We start from the raw sequence: 26,397 nt of genomic DNA, 5'->3' as shown, positions 1-26,397 counted from the left end.
CCTGTGTTCCAATGGCACGTTGTGTTTGCTAATCCAAGTTTATCATTTTAAAAGGCTAATTGATCATTAGAAAACCCTTTTGCAATTATGTTAGCACAGCTGAAAACTGTTGTGCTGATTTAAAGAAGCAATACAACTGGCCTTCTTGAGACTAGTTGAGTATCTGGAGTATCAGCAATTGTGGGTTTGATTACAGGCTCAAAATGGCCAGAAACAAAGAACTTTCTTCTGAAACTCATCAGTCTATTCTTGTTCTGAGAAATGAAGGCTATTCCATGCGAAACACCAGTCTCAACGTCAACAGTGAAGAGGCGACTCCGGGATGCTGACCTTCTAGGCAGAGTTGCAAAGAAAAAGCCATATCTCAGACTGTCCATCTTAATCTTTTATTGGCCAGTCTGAGATATGGCTTTTTCTTTGCAACTCTGCCTAGAAGGTCAGCATCCCGGAGTCGCCTCTTCACTGTTGACGTTGAGACTGGTGTTTTGCAGGTACTATTTAATGAAGCTGCCAGTTGAGGACCTGTGAGGCATCTGTTTCTCAAACTAGACACTAATTTATTTGTCCTCTTGCTCAGTTGTGCACCAGGGCCTCCCACTCCTCTTTCTATTCTGGTTAGAGCCGGTTTGCGCTGTTCTGTGAAGGGAGTAGTACACAGCGTTGTATGAGATCTTCCGTTTCTTGGCAATTTCTCGCATGGAATAGCCTTCATTTCTCAGAACAAGAATAGACTGACGGGTTTCAGAAGAAAGTTATTTGTTTCTGGCCATTTTGAGCCTAAAATCAAACCCACAATTGCTGATGCTCCAGATACTCAACTAGTCTCAAGAAGGCCAGTTGTATTGCTTCTTTAATCAGCACAACAGTTTTCAGCTGTGCTAACATAATTTCAAAAGGGTTTTCTAATGATCAATTAGCCTTTTTAAAATGATCAACTTGGATTAGCAAACACAACATGCCATTGGAACACAGGACTGATGGTTGCTGATAATGGGCCTCTGTACGCCTATGTAGATATTCCATTAAAAACCAGCCGTTTCCAGCTACAATAGCCATTTGCAACATTAACTATGTCTATACTGTATTTCTGATCAATTTTGTTATTTTAATGGACGACAAAATTGCTTTTCTTTCGAAAACAAGGACATTTCTAAGTGACCCCAAATGTTTGAACGGTAGTGTATATGTTGCCATTTTTGTATGATCTTATGTGTTTTTTAAATAAAAATAACGAAGCCAGTTGTTGGATAAGAAAACTATTGAAACAATCCCTAATTGTTGGACCTGGATAATGGTACCAGTATTTGAAATACAGTCAACACATACTCATTTGGATGTTATTTTTAGGTCAAAGCATAACCATGATTTAGATCATGTCAGCCTCATTGACACTTTACTATAAAATAACATGAACAGAATTCAAAGATCAAAAATAAAATGTACAATTCAATGTCTCAGAATGACCTCCTTGGTCAAATATATTCAATCTGTCTCCTCACACTTCTGTCTCTTTGGGGCTGGTTCTTCTATGGCTTCTGAGGAGAGGACAAATGGTATTAGTATTATCAGTCTACAGTCTTTCAGCGAGTGAATGAATCAAGCATGTGTGTTGAGTACTGTGCAGGGTTGGGGCCAATTCCAATTAAATTTGAAATTTCAATGATTGAATTCACTCATGAAGTGGAGAATGTACATTAAATTCAATCTTCAAGTTATTGTATTGGAATTAGACTGTTTGAATTGTAAAAACATTTAATCTTTGGAATTTAATATTTTTACATTTCCCAGTTAATGGAATTAATGCACTTAGTATCAGAAATAGACTGCAGGATTTGTTTTAAATCATTTCAACTTGTATTTCTATATTTCCAATATAGCTAGGCTGTCAGAACAGTGACATGATAAACCTGAGGGAATTGAATTGGAATTTGTTGGATAATATCGAAGATTGGAATCGAGAGGAATTTAATTCAAAGACTGACCTGGAGTTTGAATTGAATTACATGGAATTTACAGGGAGAGGGATTTGAATTGAATTTGTGGAATTAACCCCAACACTGGTGCTGTGTGAATGAAAGCTCACCTGTCTGTGTGCTCTCACTGCTGAAGAGAACCTCTTTGGGGATGGTGAAGCTCACACACATCATCTCCTTGTTGGGGGCCACGTTCCTCACTAGATGCACAGAGCACAGCCCCTCTAGGGAGAACCCCAGGCTGGCTGAGGCCCTTTCCACCACGTCTTTCTGGGGGTCGTCTTTCTTAGAGAACCCATAGCAGTGCACCTGCGGCAGATTCACATCACAGGAAAGTCCCTGGTCCAGCAAGCCTCTGAAGGCATCCAGGAACTCCAGGGCCAAGGCAGGCAGGTTCATGACCACATGCACACTGGCTGTCCCCTTCATCATGACAGGCAGCTCCTGCTTAAGTGGCCCGTGGATGAAGGCCCTGCCGTCCAGGTTAAAGGTGGTGACCTTACGCTCCACTTTGTTCAGTTTGCAGTTGTGCTTCAGCCAGCGGTGAGACTCAGGGTTGAGGTCGTTGGCCAGCACAGTGCAGCCACGGCGGGCAGCGGGGATGGCAAAGGGACCCACGCCAGCGAACACATCCAGCACAGTGTCACCGCGTTTCAGAAGGGCCACCACACGCTCATGCTCCGTGCTAAGACGAGGGTTCCAATACACACTGGAGAAATCAAACTCGTACGTCACGCCATTCTCACGCACCTGCAACAGAGCGAGTGAGAGGGAGGATATAAGGGATGAATGCAATGCCCACGCCTCTGATTTCATTAGAAAATATATTTAATCAAAAGCACAATCTCATAGGACTTACTTTGGCCACCATGTTTTCCTCTCCAGCCATCACCTCCATCTTGAAGTTGCGGTAGGCGGAGTCGATGGTGTTGGTCTTATTGACCACACAGGTCACCCCAGGGTTCTTATCCATTATGACTTGGCCTGGAAATGGATTTGCAACAGCAGACAGCAAGACTGCATCATGTCAGTAAAACAAAATGAATCAGCACTATCGTTTTCCTCACACACACTTAACGTATTTCATCTGTAGCTAATTGACCACTCAGGAAATACAATCCTGGGAGTGTGGTCAGGGATTCAAGAGAGCATAAAATACATAATGACCTGTCAACAGCATCACTGTTACCCATGCCTGTGTCAGTCTTCTGACAAATTGTACTACATTTATTGTGATGCAGAACAGTACATTATGTTTGTGGCGCTCTCACCTATGAGGTTTCTGTAGGGCAGCTGGTGCTCCCGCAGGTTCATGTGCGCAATGTGACCCACTCGACTAAACCCAGAGGTGACGTCCTGTCCTTCTGGCAGCACAGCACGCAGAACTTCCTCACTCTTTAGGTTGTCGTAGGTCAGCCGCAGCTCGTACCGCTGGAGCTCTTGAGGTACTCCAAATGACCGCAACACCTCGGCCTCTGCGTCGCTGAATGAGCTGGGTGAGGAGACACTGGCAGGGTCCAGCAACAAGAGCCTGTCGTCATCGCTGCCTTCGACCTCCACCACTCTTCGTATGCCCGGGCGCTGAAGTGCTACTTTTTTCAGGCTCTTTACCAATTTATTCAGGACTTCTTTTGGCACACGCAGGGCTGGGACAATAACTGTCTGGGAGAAGACTTCTTTATCCAAACAGGTCATACCTCGGACCTCAGGAGGAGCTGTGTATAGGCTGGGATCCATCCCGCTGTGTTGTTGCTGCCCAAGCATCGGCTTCGAAACACTCACAGGACAAGTTGATGCTCGATCCGGCTGCAGGACCGCTGAACACAGGGTCCGGTATCGATAGCGAGATTTCACGCAGTTTTGAGTTTGTAGTAGTGAGAAGATTCTAGGAACAATCCTGCAATGACAAATCGTAGAGGTCTCCTTAAAATATTACCTAAGTATCAACCTTAGAAAAATGACAAACTAATCGATAATATGACAAATGTAAAACAAATGATTGGCAAACAAAATTGAATGCTTACTTTTTGTTAATATTATTGCATGGAAAGATCATTACTTTATTCAGTAAAAACATAAACATTGAAACTCATTCCTCACCTCAACATCGCCTCTGAAGAGCACACGCATGTTTGTACGTCATCATTAGTGGACTTGTTTGCAGCAGCCTGATTCGTCAGATGGAACTATCGATCTCGGATTGGATAGAAATGCTGTGCTTCGTGTAAAACGCGACGAATAAAAGCAGAAACGTTCTAATGTCATATGACCACGGCGGAGGCTCACTGCGGTGCTGCGAATTGGTCAGGGATTATAGGAGATAGTGATGGAGAGGAAATGGAAGCAAGTATGGAACATAGTGGTACAAATAAAGGAGGGAGTAAGAAAGAGGAAAAGAAAGCGGAAGAGAAAGGGAGTAGGGGTACGAAGGAGAGCGAGAGTTCTATGGAGGTAGAGAGGAGGCAGAAAATGAAGTTTGAGGAGAGCAACCTAGATTCCAACGATAGTGGAAGTTCGGAGGCAGAAAGTGCAGAGGAAGGGCAAGATGAGACACGAGAGGAACATGGAGGTGAGGAGGAGCATAAAGTGATTGTGAAGTTTAGGGAGGAAGGGGGAGTTGGGGCGATGAGTCCGATAAGGTTGACGGCTGTGATAAAATAGTTGATTGGGGAAGTTGTTAATGCTAAAGTGTTACGAGATGGGAGCTTGTTGGTGTTCTGTAAGGACATGGCGCAAGGGGAAAAAGTGAAGCAAATAGGGACGTGTAAGGTGGTGTCGAGCAGCTGGTCTGTCCAGGCAGGGAAGCAGTGGAGTAAAGGGGGGATAACAGGAGTGCATGTGAGTGTTAGCACTAAAGAGATAAGGGACATTTTGAGAGGAGGCGTTTTAGTGAATGCACAAAGATTGCAAGCAACAAGGGATGGAGATAGGGTAGATAGCACGTCTATTCTGTTAAATTTTAAGGACTCTGTAATGCCAAATAAGGTAACAATAGGAAATATGAGTTACTATGTGAGGGCTTATGTACTGAAACCTTTAAGATGTTATAAATGCCAGAGGTTTGGGCATGTGGCAACAGTCTGTAAAGAGAAAAAGAGGTGTGCCAGGTGTGGAGGGGAGCATGAGTATGGGAAGTGTGGAGATGGTGGACAACCAAAGTGCTGCAACTGTGGGGGTGCTCATAGTGTGGCATATAGTGGGTGTGAGGCTATGAAGAAGGCAGTGGAGGTGCAACAAGTGAAAGTGGAGAGAAGGGTATCATATGCTGAGGCAGTGAGGGTGGTCCAGGAGAGAAGGGTGTCATATGCTGAGGCAGTGAGGGTGGTCCAGGTCCAGGGAGATATAGGTTCAAGGGAGAGAAGGGTAGGAGCATCTAGACTGGGGATTACGGGGCAGGTGGGCAGTGATATGGTATACATAGAAAAGAGAAAGCTGGTGACGTTCATAGCAGGAGCTATCAATAGCACCGATAAAGTAGAGTCTAAAACGGAGAGGATTAAACTAATAGTGAAAGCTGCTGGGAGACATTTGAATATGACAGGGTTGACATGGGAAGAGGTACGAGATGACCTCAATCAGCCAATGGTGGAGTCATGTATTACTGGATCTTAGTTAAGGTGGTAGTACTACAATGGAATGCTCGAAGCCTGTTGGCTAATGGACAGGAGTACAAGCAGTTCATTGTTGATATGCTAGCTAAGCCGGATGTGATTTGTGTGCAGGAAACATGGCTCAAACCGAATGTGGAGTTTATCATACAGGGATATGTAGCTCAGCAAATCTGTCAAAGGAGGGGCAGAGGGGGAGAGAGAACACGAGAGAGGAGCATCCTGGAGTGCTGGAAAGGAGGGAGGATGTAAATGATGCGTTGAGTGCACCATTTACCAGGGCAGGGTGAAAAGAGCAATAGGTAAGGGAGGGTTAACTTCACCTGGGAAAGATGAGGTGTGCTATGTTATGTTGGCCCATCTTAGTGATGAGGCACTGGATAAGGTATTGGTGTTGTACAACAGAGTGTGGGAGGAGGGGAAACTACCAGGCAGTTGGAAGGAGGCAGTAGTGGTACCAATCCGGAAGCCAGGGAAGGATCCAACAAAGCCAACAAGCTATCGGCCAATAGCTTTAACATCACATGTATGTAAGATTATGGAACGTATGATTACGGAGAGGCTGACTTACTTCCTGGAGATCAGAGGGTTAGTAACGCCACATCTGAGTGTGTTCAGGAAGGGTAGGGGAACTATGGATCCAGTGCTCTGCTTAGAAGCAGAGGTCAGGAAGGCTCAGGTGAACAAGGAGACTGTTGTAGCTGTCTTTTCTGATGTGGAGAAGGCGTATGATATGATGTGGAAGGAGAGGTTGTTAATCAAGCTTAATATTATGGGGGTAGGAGGAAGAATGTACAACTGGATAAAGGATTTCCTGTTTGGAAGGTCTATCCATGTGAGGGTGGGTCTTTATCAGGCAGCTACTTGGTGGATAACGGTACACCGCAGGGGAGCGTGATTAGTCCTCTGTTGTTCTCAATCATGATCAATGATGTTTACTCTCAGGTACAGCTGGATATAGGGAGGTCGTAATTTGCAGATGATGGGGCCTTATGGAAGAGGGGAAGAAATGTGCCATACATAGTCAGGAAGGTGCAGGAAGCAATTGATGTGGGGATTCAGGTTCTCTGTAGAGAGAACTCAAACAGTGTTCTTTATCAGGAGGAAGGTAGGAGATGAGGTATCCTTGAGGTTATATGGGAGAAACCTGGAGAGGGTATACTTTGATACTAGACTGACCTGGGCAGAACACATTGAGAGAGTGGTGGGAAAGTGTAAGAAGGTGCTAAATGTGATGCGCTGTCTGACGGGGAAGGAGTGGGGGGCTGGGCGTTCCTCATTGAAGACCGTGTATGTTGCATTGATCCGATCTGTAATAGACTATGGCAGTATAGCATGTGGTTCGGCAGCCCGGACCTCACTGGAAAGGCTAGATGTCATACAGGGGCAAGGACTCAGAATATGTAGTGGGGCGTTTTGAACGTCCCCAGGGGCTGCATTACAGGTGGAGATGGGGGATATGCCATTGCAAATTAGGAGACAGCAGCTGGCAATGAATTATTGGGTCAACCTACAGGGACATGGGGTGTCTCATCCTGTGAAAGGGATTTTACAGGCATGCTGGGAACATGAGCGAAGACAGAACACGAGCTTTGGGTGGATGGGTAATACCCAGGCGAAGGAGATGGGACTGTATGGAAGGGAGTTTAGTCCAACGGTAGTTATTCCTGTAAATCCACCATGGCTACTCCCGCCTCCAGTAGTTGATCTAGAAGTGTTGGAGAGACTACAGAAAGATAGGGAGGGTGTTGATCCAGCTGATTTCTTTAAGAGACGTCTGGAAACTGTGTATCAGGATTTTGTGGCCATTTACACAGATGATTCAAAAGATCCAAGGACAGGACGTACTGGGTCAGCATTTGTAGTGCAGGAATGAGGGGTGGAAGTCAGGAAACGTATTACAGATCATCTGGCTGTATATACGGCAGAGCTGATGGTCATACTGTTGGCCTTGCAGTGGATGGAGGAAGTAAAGCCAGACAGAGTAGTTATTTGCTCTGACTCATGCGCAGTGTTAATGAGTCTCCAGTCCTTTAGCTCACGTAGCAGACAATACCTACTTTATGAGGTGCTACAAACCCATGGCAGGATTAGACGGATGGATATACAGATAAGATTTACTTGGGTTCCAGCCCATGTGGGGGTGGAGGGGAACGAGGCAGTTGATGTATTGGCTAAACAAGCAGTTAGTAGTAGGGATGTTGATGTTGAAGTGTCAATGAGCAAGGCAGAGGCAAAAAGACTGATATATACAGTGATATGGCAGGAGCAGTGGAATATAAATATTAAGGGAAGGCATTTATTTCAAGTACAGAGGCAAGTCGGGGAGGACGGCAGGAAGGGACAAAAGAGAGGAGGCTATATTTACAAGATTAAGGGTAGGACACAGCCAGTTGAATAAGACACTAAGTGTGATAGGAAAGCATCCATCAGGAAAATGTGTTTATTGGCACGAAATAGAGACTGTGGAGCATGTATTGCTACAGTGTGGGCAGTATCAGAGGGAAAGATAGAGGATGAGATTAAGTATGAGCGAGAAGGAGATACAGGAAATTAGTTTAAAGAGTATATTGAGTAGAACGTCATTAGATATAGTATCACATATTTTGTTGTCTTTTTAAAGAGAAACTGGGTTGGCAGGTAGAATTTAGTTTATCCCTGTCTCTGGCCCACACTCCAGTACGGTAGGTGGCGGTAATGCAGCATAACGTTGGATGCCAACCGCCGATAAACCCCACCGAAGAAGAAGTCATATGACCACCTCAAATCAGCTGTGAGAAGTTGCACACACAGGTTCTCATAGTGGTTAAAGGAAACTTTGCCTTCACCAGGCAACACAAACTGCACAGATGAGGTAGCTATTGTATTGGTTGTTGTAAGTAACATACTACTAACCTCTCACCCGGAGACATAAGAATCAATGTAGAAGGCGCAACCGTTCACACTGATCATGGTGCGGTTGAGGAGGACATGGGCAACGAAACCACCCTCTCCTGGGAAATGTAAGTGAGCACTCAGCCTTTAGCCAGGAATTAAGAGGCATCAATTTAATAACTTTGTGCTCACTCATTGGCATCCAGGGTTTCATTAACGTTACTTTCTGCAACAGGTTTAGGATCCCTTGTATGTTCCACTCTCACATCTAGCCCACAACAATTGATCTCTAGTAGCTATGTGGTCTATATTATATTATAAACTGGGTGGTTCGAGCCCTGAATTCTGATTGGTTGAAAGCCGTGGTAAATCATACTGTATACCACGGGTGTGACAACATTTATTTCACATTGCGTTGGTAACCAGTTTATAATAGCAATAAGGCACCTCAGGGATTTGTGATATATGCCCAATATACCACTCCGCGTTGCGTCGTGCATAAGAACATCCCTTAGCCGTGGTATATTGGCCATATACCTCACCCCCTCTGGCCTTATTGCTTAATTATACAACAGGTGGGTCTAATCCTGGACGCTGATTGGTTAAAACCGCATTCCAGCTGGTGTCTATTCCACAAGTTACCACTAGCTAAAGCTGTGACATTGAAATGACTATTTTACTATCTCCCATTATTTTTTTATTAGAAATTAGTTTTCAATAGCGTAGATTTATATAAAACTTGCGGTCTGTCTCTCTGACATTTGTAACGTTGTTTCAATATTGAAGTTCGATCTCCAGCTGTAAAGTAAAATAGTCAAAAAGGAGGAATGGCCCAGGTAGTGAACATGAATCGCATGCTCAATCTGTGCAATTCTATTTCACATGACAACTTTAGTTCCACTTGCATTGTCTCTTTCAGCACTTTGGAAATCATGCACATTCTCATCTCAGACTGTTTGTCATTGCAAGTCCACATCTTACAGTGGTTTGGCCCCAGGGAGGGACAGTACACAACCACTAGAATTCATGTTTTTCTTTATTCTTGAGACTGTTAGGCTACATATTTCTTTGGCGTTTTCGATGTGGGGCAATTCCACAATAACGGAATTAGGCTGAGACTTTCGAAGTTTAACAAACCAACTTTGAATAATTTACACAGAAAATCTTACAAAAACACATTTACTGAAAGAACTGTGCAGATGCAATGTTTGGTAACAGAATTACAGTAAAATCTCCCACAGTTTTTTTTATGCGACCATATTTTCCAAAAACTCTTAAATATCTGATCTGAATTAAGATTCAAAGATGTCTGCAGAAAGAATGGGGTGTCAGCTATGACTTACCTAAACATCAGACTGTTACCAAGGTTACCCCGTGGATATTCCGTTTAAAAGAAGTCTGCCTAAAAAAGACGCAAGAGTCTCTACAAGCCAGCATGTTGAGTAAAATTATATTTACACTTACTTTACCGGTTGTCCGTGCTGTTGGTCTTTTTGATGGTAGGAGGTGGAGATAGGGTATCCCCAGGAAAGTGTTGTTTACCCAACATTTTGTGGCGCCGATGGGTTCTGCAGTTTGTATTTTCAATCTCCTGACGCGTTACACATGATACACAATATGTAAACAATAGCCGAACGTAGTCGAACCGACACACGTTTCCTCGCAATCAGCTGGAAGTGTTTGGTCTGTGGTTCGGTTAGGCTCATCTATATTGTGCAAGTGTTTATCACGTGTGTCAGTATTAAAAATAGAAAACCGGAAATACAAATCGATATACAGACCAGCGTACTGAAGGTCGGGTTGATAACGCTTCACAGTGGTTATTTTGTCTCAGATTACTGCCGGACAATAAGTTGAAATGACTTTTGTCCAACATTCTGACTTGTATTGGGTCTGTTCGGGAATGCTAAGCCTACATGTTAGAGATGAGAGTGTAAGTATTTATTTATCGGATTCTAAAAGAGGCTAAGACATGACACCTTGAGTTTGAAAACATTTATTTAGGTTGTTCTTGAAATGTTCCGTATTGACTGACCTTCATGTCTTAAAGTAATGATGGACTGTCGTTTATCTTTGCTTATTTGAGCTGTTCTTGCCATAATATGGACTTGGTCTTTTACCAAATAGGGCTATCTTCTGTATACCAGCCCTACCTTGTCACAACACAACTGATTGGCTCAAACGCATTAAGAAAGAAAGAAATACCACAAATTAACATCTAACAAGGCACACCTGTACATTGAAATGCATTCCAGGTGACTACCTCATGAAGCTGGTTTAGAGAATGCCAAGAGTGTGCAAAGCTGTCATCAAGGCAAAGGGTGGCTACTTTGAAGAATCTCAAATATAAAATATATTTTGATTTGTTTAACTCTTTTTGGGTTACTATATGATTCCATATGTGTTATTTCATAGTTTTGATGTCTTCATTATTATTCTACAATGTAGAAAATGGTACAAATAAAGAAAAACCCTGGAATGAGTAGGTGTGTCCAAACTTTTGACTGGTACTGTATGTATCACAAGTTTGGACATCACAGTCCAGCATATTAGAGTACAGCACATCAGAGTAGAGTTCAGCACAGTATAGTACAGTACATTATACTGTACTCTACTTTACTTTTCTTAACTGTACTCTACTGTTCTTCACTTTACTATACTGTGGTGTCCAAACATGTGAAACATAGACGTCTATGATTGGTTCAGATTTGGTCTGGTCAACAAACATGGACGTCTATATTTGGGCCAAATCAAGGCCGGTCCGGACCAGCCCAAAATCGATGTCTGTGGACATTGAAATCAAGGCCAGGGCAGACTGACCAAATTTAAAATACTTTTCAAGTCTGTGGACGTCCAGTGTCGGTTGGTGCTCTGTGGGTGCGGATGCAGTAAAAGGAAAGAGGGGGGTATCATGAGTAGGTGTCAGTAAGAGCCGGGAGAGGTAACATTAACTGGAGAGAGAGAGGGTTGTCCATGCTGTTTTCACACTCGCTTTGACCGCTAGACGACGGAAAGAGAAAGAAAACAGTTGTGAGCTGAACATAACAGTATGCCAGTGGAAGGGAGAACAGTAGCAGGTGACCAAACTGTGGTTTGTGACTACTATGATTTCCCATTGTAGCCAATTCAATTGTAGTAATTCCGTTACTGATTTTCCAGTAATTCTGTTACCAGTTTGGTAACAGAATTACAAGTTTTCAATCACTTAATAATTCATAAACAAAAATGGATATTAGTAAAACACTAACTAATTTGTAGGTCTACCTTTTACTTGTTACTTCTGTGAACTTTCATTATCCTCCCTCATGAGGTAGAGAAATAAGAAAATATTTTAAAGATATGTTGGGTTTTGTTACAAGGAAATGTTTCTTAAACTGGTAAGACTCTTTGTCGGCTCCTTTTCCATCTGTTTGACCAGAAATCAAAGCCATTACTTATGCCTAATTTTTAAGATGGAAAATGTTTGAAAAATGTATCTATGCCTTAATTTTCCAAAAAGAAAGACTTTTTCTCACGCATCCCGCTGTAAAGTGACGCTAAAGTGAACCTTAGAGTTATTGACAAGACAAATAATGACCCCTAATATGAGGTCAAGCATTGCAACACAAGTCTTTAGAATGATTGATGGTTACTCGTTATGATGACTGATTACAGCTAAACAAACAGGCCTACAAGGGAAGTGGAGCACCTCAGACATTTCAGTGCAGCACAGAGGGAGCCTCTATTTTCTAGCTAGTTCACATATCTCCTCTTGTAGTCAAGGCTAAGGGAACTCTGTCATAAAGATCTGTGGTGAAGGCCTATGTCAAAATGCAGATCACTCTTAGAAAGCACTACAGGTCCACTACTGCATGCTCTGATATCCCCACACTTCCCCTGCATATTAGTCTGATGTATATTTAGCCCTCTTGATGTAATAATAGTGCACTTCCTATCCACCACTGCTGGAACCCTGGCTATATCAGATCCAACAACTCATAGGTTAATCCAGACTCTCATACTCCGGTTTGCTGTGACATTGACACCAGGGTTGTGGCTGGATCTCTCCAGGATATCCCCTATTATAGAGGCCAAACCGAGCCAGGCATCATCCTTAATATACCCAGCTCTGGCAGCTGTCCTGCAGGCTAGGGCTCAAATCCACTCTCCTCATCTCCTATTCCATTCACAGATCCTACACTACATTCCACTGCAGTGTTCTCATCACAGTAGCACAGTGGGTCTCAGAAAGCTTTCCTCTAAGTTGATTAACTTCCTTGATTATGTTAAGAATTTGAAATTGTTCTTTCAAGTAATAGTATGTTAATTTATAGTGAGCTGTTTGATTTGTGATTGACTGAGCTCTCCATATGTTTACTCCCCCCCCCCTTTTTCTCTTTCTTCTGTCTCTCTTTCTTACTCTCTTATCTCTCCAGAGGAGGCAAGGACTAAAGTGGCCTCCTTCACCTCCTCTGTCTTCAACCTGATGAATGCCATCATGGGCAGTGGCATCCTGGACCTTGCCTATGCAATGGCCAACACCGGTATAGTGGACTTCTGGTGAGTAGAACAGATGCAAGCATATTTAAAAGTTGAAATCTAGAGCTGCCCCCTAACTCCTTGGTTTTGTGCTCACTACTCAGCTCTTTCTCTAGAAGCTCCACGCCTCTACACCCATCTCCTTTAGCAGTGAAATGATAACTGTAGATTGTTCTAGATGTAATCATTTGAGCTGCAGAGACCGAGTGGACAGGAGTCAGTATTCACCACAGTGTGTCACTTTGATGTGAATGTGGTGAATACTGACTCCTGTCCACTCGGTCTCTGCAGCTGCTGCTAGTGTCCAGTCTGGCAGCTTACTCTATACACCTCTTACTGATGCTGTGTGAGCTGCCATTCAGATCTCCACTCAAACATCAGTTGAATTTGATTAGGCTGCCACAGTGTAATGTCAATTTAGCTCTTTCTTTCTTTTTTTTTCTTTCTTTTTTAAAAACTCTATATATGAACAATAACTTATAGACGCACACAAACAATGACTACATCTCATGTGCCCAAACCTGCATGCTCACAACTCCATCCCTAGTGCCTGCATTATTGTTTGCCACTTGGCCTTAAATTGTACCAATTTGTTTTTCTCGATCGCCCATGCTATTTCATTATTTCAATACTAAATAATTAGATTTTTCCATTGTGTTAATGATGGTTTTTAGTATACGTTTTTTCAAGATGAGTGATGAGAAGACACCCAACTTTCTAGCTCTGCCCACAACTTCCGGAATTTATAGCATTCCTAAAAAGCATGGATTATTGAGTCATTTTTCGTTTTACACTTAGGACATGACTCTGCCGTTGTGCTGTAGAATTTATGAGTTTTGTCTCTTGTATAATGCATTCAATACATTAGTTTATACTGTCATTTCGTTAGTTATGCTCCAATCAGTTCTTTTTAAGTCTTGGTTCCAATAGTTTATATTTTTTTCTAAGAGATTGTCAGTTGGGTAGGCTCTCTGCAAGATTTTGTATGTCTTCCCTATCATATGAACATACTTTTCGGACTCAAATAAGATTCCATCAAGGTTGCTTTGATGTCCAAAAGATTTCAAATCGAAATTTCGTGAAATGTAACTTTTTAAGTTGCATGTATTTGAAACTATCTACATTGGTCAGTCCAAAATTACTTTTGAATTCTGTCATCAAAATAAATGTATTTCCTGTTACCAAGTCATTTACAGTTTCTATGCCTTTAGTTTTCCATGTAGACCAATTTATTGTTGAATTCTGAAAAGCTATTTAAGGATTGTTCCATAAGGTTGTGTTTTTAGGAGTGATATTGGTTCTTGTAGAATACGTGTCATTTTCTTCCATATTCTTAGTGTTCTTAACTATAAAGTTGTTAATGTTTTTTGCTTTATCCTTTGAAAACAGACACGTAAACAGATTCTGGGGATGAGCATGCAGATCTTCAATATGTTCCCATTTAGTGCATTTAACTATATGTCGCAAGTAAAAGCCTTTAGTAGCGAGTTGATACAATTCCAAGTCTGGAAGGTTAAAACCACCCTCAGACTTAGGAAGATGTAAAACTTTCCTTTTTATTCTATGAATTTGATTTGCCCATATAAAGTCTGTTATGACCGAGTATACTTTTTTAAAGAATGTCTTTGGTGGGGTAATTGGTATTACTGAAAATAAATACAAAAACCATGCCATTCTAAAGAGGTTTATTCTTCCTGTAAGATTTATGTGAAGATTTTTCAATTTAATTAGATCTGCTTTCATATTGTTGAGTAATGGAATAAAGTTCTTTATAAACTCAGCAAAAAAAGAAACGTCCCTTTTTCAGGACCCTGTCTTTCAAAGATAATTTGTAAAAATCCAAATAACTTCACAGATCTTCATTATAAAGGGTTTAAACACTGTTTCCAATGCTGTTCAATGAACCATAAACAATTAATGAACATGCACCTGTGGAACGGTCGTTAAGACACTAACAGCTTACAGACGGTAGGCAATTAAGGTCACAGTTATGAAAACTTAGGACACTAAAGAGGCCTTTCTACTGACTGAAAAACACCAAAAGAAAGATGCCCAGGGTCCCTGCTCATCTGTGTGAACGTGCCTTAGGCATGCTGCAAGGAAGCATGAGGACTGCAGATGTGGCAATTAATTGCAATGTCCGTACTGTGAGACGCCTAAGACAGCACTACAGGGAGACAGGACGGACAGCTGATCGTCCTCGCAGTGGCAGACCACGTGTAACAACACCTGCACAGGATCGGTACATCCAAACATCACACCTGCGGGACAGGTACAGGATGGCAAGAACAACTGCCCGAGTTACACCAGGAACGCACAATCCCTCCATCAGTGCTCAGACTGTCCGCACTAGGCTGAGAGAGGCTGGACTGAGGGCTTGTGTGCCTGTTGTAAGGCAGGTCCTCACCAGACATCACTGGCAACAACGTCGCCTATGGGCACAAACCCACCGTCGCTGGACCAGACAGGACTGGCAAAACGTGCTCGTCACTGATGAGTCGCGGTTTTGTCTCACCAGGGGTGATGGTCGGATTCACATTTATCGTTGAAGGAATGAGCGTTACACCGAGGCCTGTACTCTGGAGCGGGATCGATTTGGAGGTGGAGGGTCCGTCATGGTCTGGGGCGGTGTGTCACAGCATCATCGGACTGAGCTTGTTGTCATTGCAGGCAATCTCAACGCTGTGCGTTACAGGGAAGACATCCTCCTCCCTCATGTGGTACCCTTCCTGCAGGCTCATCCTGACATGACCCTCCAGCATGACAATGCCACCAGCCACACTGCTCGTTCTGTGCGTGATTTCCTGCAAGACAGGAATGTCAGTGTTCTGCCATGGCCAGCGAAGAGCCCGGATCTCAATCCCATTGAGCACGTCTTGGACCTGTTGGATCGGAGGGTGAGGGCTAGGGCCATTCCCCCCCAGAAATGTCCGGGAACTTGCAGGTGCCTTGCTGGAAGAGTGGGGTAACATCTCACAGCAAGAACTGGCAAATCTGGTGCAGTCCATGAGGAGGAGATGCACTGCAGTACTTAATGCAGCTGGTGGCCACACCAGACACTGACTGTTACTTTTGATTTTGACCCCCCCTTTGTTCAGGGACACATTATTCAATTTATGTTAGTCACATGTCTGTGGAACTTGTTCAGTTTATGTCTGTTGTTGAATCTTGTTATGTTCATACAAATATTTACACACGTTAAGTGTGCTGAAAACAAACGCAGTTGACAGTGAGAGTTTGTTGTTTATTGTCACTTATTAAGCATCCTAAGTATTTATTTTTTGTGGTCCACTTAAAGGATTGCTGTAAATCGTGAGTTATAATTTTTCTTATTGCCGTTATTTTGGTTTTTTTCACGTTAATTTTATATCCTGAGATTTTGTATTATGAAAATATTTTTTAGCAAAGGGGGCATTACGTTTTCAATATTGGTCAGGTATATCAGGAGATCATCTGCAAATAAGTTTGGTTTATATTCATTTTTACCAATACTGATACCTGTTACATTTGGGTCCTGTTTAATTATTTTTGCAAGCAGTTCAATTGCCAGTGCAAACAGGAGGGGGAGAGGGGATGTACCCCTTTCTAAAGCAATTTAATTAGATAATATATTATTTGTGTATTTTTGGTTTAGGACATTTATACAATATTTTTATAAAATGTATTATTTCAGCTGGAAAGTTTTTAAAGCTTCCAAAGTTTTGAATAGAAAAGGTCATTCAAGATGGTCGAAAGCCTTTTCGGCATCTACAGCCTTTTATTGATAAGTCTATTTCTTGTTTTTTTGCGTATTGTATTAAACTGAAACATGTTCTTGTATTTGTTTGTAAGTGTCTATTTTTAATAAACCCTGTTTGATACAGTGCATTCGGAAAGTATTCACACCCCTTGACTTTTTCCACATTTTGTTACGTTACAGCCTTATTCTAAAATAAAAAAAATGTCACTCATCAATCTACACACAATACTCCATAATGACAAAGCGAAAACAGGTTTTTAGAAAGTTTTGAAAAAATAAATAAAAATAAAAAATGGACCCTTTGTTATGAGACTCAAAATTGAGCTCAGGTGCATCCTGTTTCCATTGAACATAGTTTTTTTTTGGGGGGGGGTAAATCAGCTTAATATTGCAGATTGTAACTTCCATCGATGTAATTGTCTGCATCACTTCCAATCCCCCATGTTTTTATTTATTTATATATACAGTGAGGGAAAAAAGTATTTGATCCCCTGCTGATTTTGTACGTTTGCCCACTGACAAAGAAATGATCAGTCTTATTTTAATGGTAGGTTTATTTGAACAGTGAGAGACAGAATAACAACAACAAAATTGAGAAAAACGCATGTCAAAAATGTTATAAATTGATTTGCATTTTAATGAGGGAAATAAGTATTTGACCCCCTCTCAATCAGAAAGATTTCTGGCTCCCAGGTGTCTTTTATACAGGTAACGAGCTGAGATTAGGAGCACACTCTTAAAGGGAATGCTCCTAATCTCAGCTTGTTACCTGTATAAAAGACACCTGTCCACAGAAGCAATCAATCAATCAGATTCCAAACTCTCCACCATGGCCAAGACCAAAGAGCTCTCCAATGATGTCAGGGACAAGATTGTAGACCTACACAAGGCTGGAATGAGCTACAAGACCATCGCCAAGCAGCTTGGGGAGAAGGTGACAACAGTTGGTGCGATTATTCGCAAATGGAAGAAACACAAAAGCACTGTCAATATCCCTCGGCCTGGGGCTCCATGCAAGATCTCACCTCGTGGAGTTGCAATGATCATGAGAACGGTGAGGAATCAGCCCAGAACTACACGGGAGGATCTTGTCAATGATCTCAAGGCAGCTGGGACCATAGTCACCAAGAAAACAATTGGTAACACACTACGCCGTGAAGGACTGAAATCCTGCAGCGCCCGCAAGGTCCCCCTGCTCAAGAAAGCACATATACAGGCCCGTCTGAAGTTTGCCAATGAACATCTGAATGATTCAGAGGAGAACTGGGTGAAAGTGTTGTGGTCAGATGAGACCAGAATTGAGCTGTTTGGCATCAACTCAACTCGCCGTGTTTGGAGGAGGAATGCTGCCTATGACCCCAAGAACACCATCCCCACCGTCAAACATGGAGGTGGAAACATTATGCTTTGGAGATGTTTTTCTGCTAAGGGGACAGGACAACTTCACTGCATCAAAGGGACGATGGACGGCACCATGTACTGTCAAATCTTGGGTGAGAACCTCCTTCCCTCAGCCAGGGCATTGAAGATGGGTATTCCAGCATGACAATGACCCAAAACACACGGCCAAGGCAACAAAGGAGTGGCTCAAGAAGAAGCACATTAAGGTCCGGGAGTGGCCTAGCCAGTCTCCAGACTTTAATCCCATAGAAAATATGTGGAGGGAGATGAAGGTTCGAGTTGCCAAACGTCAGGCTCGAAACCTTAATGACTTGGAGAAGATCTGCAAAGAGGAGTGGGACAAAATCCCTCCTGAAATGTGTGCAAACCTGGTGGCCAACTACAAGAAACGTCTGACCTCTGTGATTGCCAACAAGGGTTTTGCCACCAAGTACTAAGTCATGTTTTGCAGAGGGGTCAAATACTTATTTCCCTCATTAAAATGCAAATAAATTTATAACATTTTTGACATGTGTTTTTCTGGATTTTGTTGTTGTTATTCTGTCTCTCACTGTTCAAATAAACCTACCATTAAAATTATAGACTGATCATGTCTTTGTCAGTGGGCAAACGTACAAAATCAGCAGGGGATCAAATACTTTTTTCCCTCACTGTATATATATCCTTTAAAAATATATATTCCCCTTTATTACTTTCCAACCCCGCCACCCTTTCCCTACTTGGAGTAAACTAGTGAACAACAATGCTTAGGCCTCTACTTCCATCTTATACTTACTATCTACATTTTATGGACACAGTCAATTTTACAATAATTATATTTTGTTTGTTTTTTCTCCTGAACTTCTTCTACTCTCAACCTCTCCGATCATTTTCATGATGTCCATCCGGTTTGCTTCTATATGCCATATCTTTCTAACTGTGCTCCTTCACAAAAGCTCCCAACCTATAACCTATACACTTATTATGGACACAGTATGCTTTACATTAGTTATCTTGTTATTGTTTGTTGTTCGTTGTTATTAGTCCCATCCTTCAATTCCATTCAACACCTCCCATCTATATTTTAACACCATCCATATAGGATTTCTATTTGCCATATATATTTCAACTGTACTGTGATGTCTTACAAAAGTTCTGAAACTTTCTATTCTCATTGTTTCTACAGATTGTGAATTGAAAATAAACATTTTTGCTAATAGTATTATTATGTTATTGATCGATTGACTATGACATTTCAGATCACCCAGTAGTGCTATCTGCAGGGTTAGCTCCAGGTAAATATTGCAATCCTTTAGCCATTCCTGGACCTGTGTCCAAAAACAAGCTACAAATGGACAGTACCAAAACAAATGATCTAATGATTCTGTCTCTTCGCAGCAAAATCTGCAGAGCTGGGAAGATTGTATCCCCCATATAAATAACATTATATTGGTAGCAAGAATTTTATATAATAATTTAAATTGAAAGATTCTAAGTTTTGAATCCGGTGTCGTTTTGCGTATCAGTTCATAAACACTATGCCATGGGATCGGTACGTCAAAAATCTCTTCCCAACTATTTTTCAATCTATATGGGACGGCTGTCAATCCTTTGGTCCTTAAATGAAACTGATATACTTTTTTATTTATCACAGTTTTCCTTAACCAATTATGTTCTTTAATGCAAGGCAGACCTGTTTCTGCAACTTAATTGGAGTCCACCTGTGGTAAATTCTATTGATTGGACATGATTTGGAAAGGCACACACCTGTCTATATAAGGTCCCAGAGTTGACCGTGCATGTCAGAGCAAAAACCAAGTCATGAGGTTGAAGGAATTGTCCGTAGAGCTCCGAGACAGGATTGTGTCGAGGCACAGATTTGGGGAAGGGTACCAAAACATTTCTGCAGCAATAAAGGTCCCCAAGAACACAGTGGCCTCCATCATTCTTAAATGGAAGAAATTTGGAACCACCAAGACACTTCCTAGAGCTGGCCGTCCGGCCAAACTGAGCAATCGAGGGAGAAGGGCCTTGGTCAGGGAGGTGACCAAGAACCCGATGGTCACTCTGACAGCGCTCCAGAGTTCCTCTATGGAGATGGGAGAACCTTCCAGAAGGACAACCATCTCTGCAGCACTCCACCAATCAGGCATTTATGATAGGTGGCCAGACAGAAGCCACTCCTCAGTAAAAGGCACATGACAGCCCGCTTGGAGTTTGCCAAAAGGCACCTAAAGGACTCTGACCATGAGAAACAAGATTCTCTGGTCTGATGAAACCAAGATTGAACTATTTGGCCTGAATGCCAAGCGTCACGTCTGGAGGAAACCTGGCACCATCCCTACGGTGAAGCATGGTGGTGGCAGCATCATGCTGTGGGGATATTTTTCAGTGGCAGAGACTGGGAGACTGGTCAGGATCGAGGGAAAGATGAATGGAGCAAAGTAGAGATCCTTGATTAAAACCTGCTCCAGAGTGCTCAGGACCTCAGACTGGGGCGAAGGTTCACCTTCCAACAGGACAACAACCATAAGCACACAGCCAAGACAAGCAGGAATGGCTTTGGGACAAGTTTCTGAATGTCCTTGAGTGGCCCAGCCAGAGCCCGGACTTGAACCCGATCGAACATCTCTAGAGAGACCTGAAAATATCTGTACAGCGACACCCCCATCCAACCTGACAGAGATTGAGAGGATCTGCAGAAAAGAATGGGAGAAACTCCACAAATACAGGTGTACCAAGCTTGTAGCGTCATACCCAAGAAGACTCAAGGCTGTAATTGCTGCTAAAGGTGCTTTAACAAAGCACTGCGTAAAGGGTCTGAATACTTATGTAAATGTATTATTTTTTATTTGCAAACATTTCTCAAAACCTGTTTTTGCTTTGTCATTATGGGGTACTGTGTGTAGATTGAGAATCCCCCCCCAATTTAATCAATTTTATTATTTTGCCATGCTATTGCTTATAAGCTTTGTTATTATTTTATTGTCACAATTTATTAAACGTATGGGACTATAATCAGCAGGGGACTCTACAGATTTTTATGGTTTTAATATAACTGAAATAACTGTTTAAAACATGGAATTAGGATGTACTGAATTGAGTGACATGAGTGTTGTCATTTCTGTAAATAGGGGGTCTACTTTGTCCCAAAATGTTGAATAGAATTATATGGGAAAGCCATCCATTTCTCGTGATTTTCTCTGTGCGAATGTTTAAACGTGATCTAATATTTCTTCTTGGGTTATCTCTGTTTTTAGTGATTTATTTTTTGTCTGCTGATAATTGCTTCAGAGTTGTTGAGTCTAAGAAGGCTATAGGATCCGTCCAACTGTTGTTTTAATTCTGATTTATATACATCATAGAAGCTTTTAAAATTGTAATTAAGCGCTGTTGTTTCTAATTACCGCTTTTGTATCTTTTAAAATTATAACTGCTTTATTCATTTTGAGAGAGCTGCGAGATATTTACCTGATTTATTTGCCATTAAGTAGTATGCTTTGAGTTTAACCTGTAGTTGGCTCACTTCAAAAGTAAAATATCATATTGCTGCTTAGGTTCAGAAATCTTATTTTCTTCTTTACCTTGTAAATATTTTTTTATGGGCATTTTCAAAGATAGTGATTTGTCTTACATTTCTAAATCAGATTTAACTTTTGCAGAGTATGAGATTATCATTCCCATAATGTACGCCTTAAAAGCATCCCAAATTACACTAACGGTCAAAAGTTTTAGAACACTTACTCATTCAAGGGTTTTTCTTTATTTTTACTATTTTCTACATTGTAGAATAATCATGACGACGTCATAATGATGAAATAACACATATGCAGTCATGTAGTAACCAAAAAAGTGTTAAACAAATCAAAATATATGTTATATTTGAGTTTCTTCAAATAGCCACCCTTTACCTTGATGACAGCTTTGCACACTCTTGGCATTATCTCAACCAGCTTCATGAGGTAGTCACCTGGAATGCATTTCAATTAACAGGTGTGCCTTCTTAAAAGTTAATTTGTTGAATTTCCTTCCTTAATGCGTTTGAGCCAATCAGTTGTGTTGTGACAAGGTGGCGGGGGTATACAGAAGATAGCCCTATCTGATAAAAGACCAAGTCCATATTATGGCAAGAACAGCTCAAATAAGCAAAGAGAAACGACACTCCATCATTACTTTAAGACATGAAAGTCAGTCAATCCGGAAAATGTCAAGAACTTTGAAAGTTTCTTCAAGTGCAGTCGCAAAAACCATCAAGGGCTATGATGAAACTGGCTCTCATGAGGACCGCCACAGGAAAGGAAGACCCAGAGTTACCTCTGCTGCAGAGGATAAGTTCATTAAAGTTACCAGCCTCAGAAATTGCAGCCCAAATAAATGCTTCACAGAGTTCAAGTCACAGACACATCTCAACATCAACTGTTCAGAGGAGACTGTGTGAATCAGGCCTTCATGGTCGAATTGCTGCAAAGAAACCACTACTAAAGGACACCAATAATAAGAAGAGACTTGCTTGGGCCAAGAAACACGAGTAATGGACATTAGACCGGTGGAAATTTGTCCTTTGGTCTGGAGTCCAAATTTGAGATTTTTGGTTCCAACTGCCGCGTCATTGTGAGACGCAGTGTGGGTGAACGGATGATCTCCTCATGTGTATTTCCCACCGTAAAGCAGGGAGGAGGAGGTGTTATGGTGTGGGGGTACTTTGCTGGTGACACTGTCTGTGATTTATTTAGAATTTAAGGCACACTTAACCAGCATGGCTACCACAGCATTCTGCAGCGTTACGCCATCCCATCTGGTTTGGCTTAGTGGGACTATCATTTGTTTTTCAACAGGATAATGACCCAACACACCTTCAGGCTGTGTAAGGGCTATTTTACCAAGAAGGAGAGTGATGGAGTGCTGCATCAGATGACCTGGCCTCCACAATCCCCCAACCTCAACCAAATTGAGATGGTTTGGATAAGTCGGACGGCAGAGTGAAGGAAAAGCAGCCAACAAGTGCTCAGTAGATGTGGGAACTCCTTCAAGACTGTTGGAAAAGCATTCCAGGTGAAGCTGGTTGAGAGAATGCCAAGAGTGTGCAAAGCTGTCATCTAGGCAAAGGGTGGGTATTTTGAAGGATCTCAAATATAAATATATTTTGATTTGTTTAACACTTTTTTGGTTACTACATGATTCCATATGTGTTATTTCATAGTTTTGATGTCTTCACTATTATTCTACAATGTAGAAAATAGGACAAATAAAGAAAAATCCTTGAATGAGTAGGTGTTCTAAAACTTTTGACCGGTGCATTTTGGGGGTCGGCTTTTCTCTGTCCTCTATGTCTACCTTTTGTAATGGTTTTAATTTTTTAGTTCATGTATTTTAATACAGTTCGTGTCCAAAAGATGCACTCTGTTCGTTCTCCAAGTTCTGTCACTAAGAGTATTTTCTATTTGTGTAATTAAGCATGATACCGGAGAATGATCCAATATCACTATATCATGAATTTTTTTAACCAGTAAATTGTTGAGTGCATTTTTGGAAATAGAAATGTAGTCAATTCTTGAATAGCTTTTCTTACTTTGAGAAAAAAAGAAGTATTTTGTAGTTGGGAATAGTAATCCCCAAGTGTCCTGTAAATTATTTTTTTGAGATTACAGGCTCCTAAATTAGCCTTTCGTCTGTCAATCTTATCGATTGTATGATTTAGGTCTCCTGCTAAAATAATAGTTCCTGTCTGGATTTGATCTAATATAGCTTGAATTCTGTCTAAAAACACCAGATTTACCCCTGGTGGGATATACAATGAAATCAGTGTGTATTTATCACCATGTAAGGTACAATTCAACATTTAGAAAACGGCCTTCTTGGTCCGTGTGCTGGGATATAAAGGAAAATGGTGTATTCTTATTTATCAGGATGCCTACACCTCTGCTGTTACTACAGTGGGTGGCAGCATAGGCCTCTCCAACCCTGCTCCTCTTTAAATGTTCAGTTTCTTCAAGAAAACCACATCTGCTGACAATCTCTTTAAGTGTTCGATAACCATATGCTTTTTTCCCCATCATGGTGCCAGTGCACATTCCATGTGATAAATTGGATTTTGTTGGCCTTCACTTGTATAGAATCAAAGTTAACCTTATCTCTTCCGTCTATCATTGAAGAACCAACTAAAACATTTTAGCAGACATTAAATGAGGGTGGTGGGCATTCCATAGAATGGGAGGATCATAGTATAAATACATAGTGATTGTATACATTACATATATAGAGCATGTGGGCTGAGCAGACATTTAACAAAAAACAAGAAAAACAAAGCAAAGTACGTCTTTGCACTTGAGGAGCAATTTTCCCCTTTTGTGGACAAAACATGTTACTACATTACAAAAGCTTACATTTTAACCACATAAAATTTAGTGGAATTATACATCCTTTTTACCTCAGATCGGAGATGTTATTATGAAAGTGTATAGTCATCACTCTCACTAAATCGATTGCCTGAATCAGATTAATATATTTGGTTTGGTACCTTTTGATTTTGTCATATGCACCTGTCTATCGCAGGACTTAACGCCGTTGTCATTTTCAAACTCAAATGGAATGGAACATTTGCGGTGCTCTCTGTATAAAAGTAGCTGGCCACATTATAATACATGGATTTGACAGTCAAGGTATGGCTCAAACTAAAGCCAACCCCAGTCACTATTTAGAACAACCTGTGGAGAGATGATTCGTTGCTATTATCCAGTCAAAGTGTTGCGTTTCCCATTTTAGTGGTTTGTCTTTTAAAAGAGCGCAAACAGTATACAGTGAGGGGAAAAAAGTATTTGATCCCCTGCTGAGTTTGTACGTTTGCCCACTGACAGACATGATCAGTCTATAATTTTAATGGTAGGTTTATTTGAACAGTGAGACAGAATAACAACAAAAAAATCCAGAAAAACACATGTCAAAAATGTTATAAATTGATTTGCATTTTAATGAGGGAAATAAGTATTTGACCACTCTGCAAAACATGACTTAGTACTTGGTGGCAAAACCCTTGTTGGCAATCACAGAGGTCAGACGTTTCTTGTAGTTGGCCACCAGGTTTGCACACATCTCAGGAGGGATTTTGTTCCACTCCTCTTTGCAGATCTTCTCCAAGTCATTAAGGTTTCGAGGCTGACGTTTGGCAACTCGAACCTTCATCTCCCTCCACAGATTTTCTATGGGATTAAGGTCTGGAGACTGGCTAGGCCACTCCAGGACCTTAATGTGCTTCTTCTTGAGCCACTCCTTTGTTGCCTTGGCAGTGTGTTTTGGGTCATTGTCATGCTGGAATACCCATCCACGACCCATTTTCAATGCCCTGGCTGAGGGAAGGAGGTTCTCACCCAAAATTTGACGGTACATGGCCCCGTCCATCGTCCCTTTGATGCAGTGAAGTTGTCCTGTCCCCTTAGCAGAAAAACACCCCCAAAGCATACTGTTTCCACCTCCATGTTTGATGGTGGGGATGGTGTTCTTTGGGTCATAGGCAGCATTCCTCCTCCTCCAAACACAGCGAGTTGAGTTGATGCCAAAGAGCTTGATTTTGGTCTCATCTGACCACAACACTTTCACCCAGTTCTCCTCTGAATCATTCAGATGTTCATTGGCAAACTTCAGACGGGCCTGTATATGTGCTTTCTTGAGCAGGGGGACCTTGCGGGCGCTGCAGGATTTCAGTCCTTCACGGCGTAGTGTGTTACCAATTGTTTTCTTGGTGACTATGGTCCCAGCTGCCTTGAGATCATTGACAAGATCCTCCCGTGTAGTTCTGGGCTGATTCCTCACCGTTCTTATGATCATTGCAACTCCACGAAGTGAGATCTTGCATGGAGCCCCAGGCCGAGGGAGATTGACAGTTATTTTGTGTTTCTTCCATTTGTGAATAATCACACCAACTGTTGTCACCTTCTCACCAAGCTGCTTGGCGATGGTCTTGTAGCCCATTCCAGCCTTGTGTAGGTCTACAATCTTGTACCTGGCATCCTTGGAGAGCTCTTTGGTCTTGGCCATGGTGGAGAGTTTGGAATCTGATTGATTGATTGATTCTGTGGACAGGTGTCTTTTATACAGGTAACAAGATGAGATTAGGAGCACTCCCTTTAAGAGTGTGCTCCTAATCTCAGCTCGTTACCTGTATGAAAGACACCTGGGAGCCAGAAATCTTTCTGATTGAGAGGGAGTCAAATACTTATTTCCCTCATTAAAATGCAAATAAATTTATAACATTTTTTACATGCGTTTTTCTGGATTTTTTTGTTGTTATTCTGTCTCTCACTGTTCAAAT

General features: G+C 41.7%; 2 protein-coding genes across 4 annotated transcripts in view; one reads left to right on the top strand and one right to left on the bottom strand.

Moving 5' to 3' along the window:
• Window positions 1–1,115: 1,115 nt before the first annotated feature.
• On the bottom strand, window positions 1,116–10,019 carry LOC121539353 (tRNA (guanine(37)-N1)-methyltransferase). Of its 3 annotated transcripts, none has more exons than XM_041847774.1 (5): window positions 9,920–10,019; window positions 3,245–3,870; window positions 2,833–2,957; window positions 2,084–2,723; window positions 1,116–1,535 (listed from the first exon to the last, which is right to left on the bottom strand). In XM_041847774.1, exons 2-5 carry the CDS (start codon window positions 3,735–3,737, stop codon window positions 1,483–1,485), a joined length of 1,311 nt encoding a protein of 436 aa, XP_041703708.1. In that variant the 5' UTR covers window positions 3,738–3,870; window positions 9,920–10,019; the 3' UTR covers window positions 1,116–1,482. The 3 variants fall into 3 exon arrangements, with proteins under 3 accessions (XP_041703708.1, XP_041703707.1, XP_041703706.1); XM_041847773.1 differs by lacking the exon at window positions 9,920–10,019 and adding an exon at window positions 4,074–4,179; XM_041847772.1 differs by lacking the exon at window positions 9,920–10,019 and adding an exon at window positions 3,998–4,079.
• Window positions 7,971–26,397, top strand: part of LOC121539354 (probable sodium-coupled neutral amino acid transporter 6) — a 47,538-nt gene continuing 29,111 nt past the window's right edge. Inside the window, exons 1-2 of the mRNA XM_041847775.1 lie at window positions 7,971–8,583; window positions 12,871–12,994. The gene's annotated coding sequence lies outside the window, so the exon portion shown is untranslated. The remainder of the gene's footprint in view (window positions 8,584–12,870; window positions 12,995–26,397) is intronic.

Source organism: Coregonus clupeaformis, chromosome 25 (assembly GCF_020615455.1).
Source record: "Coregonus clupeaformis isolate EN_2021a chromosome 25, ASM2061545v1, whole genome shotgun sequence".
Taxonomy (NCBI): Eukaryota; Metazoa; Chordata; class Actinopteri; order Salmoniformes; family Salmonidae; genus Coregonus; species Coregonus clupeaformis.
This window is presented reverse-complemented; position numbering and strand designations above follow the sequence as displayed.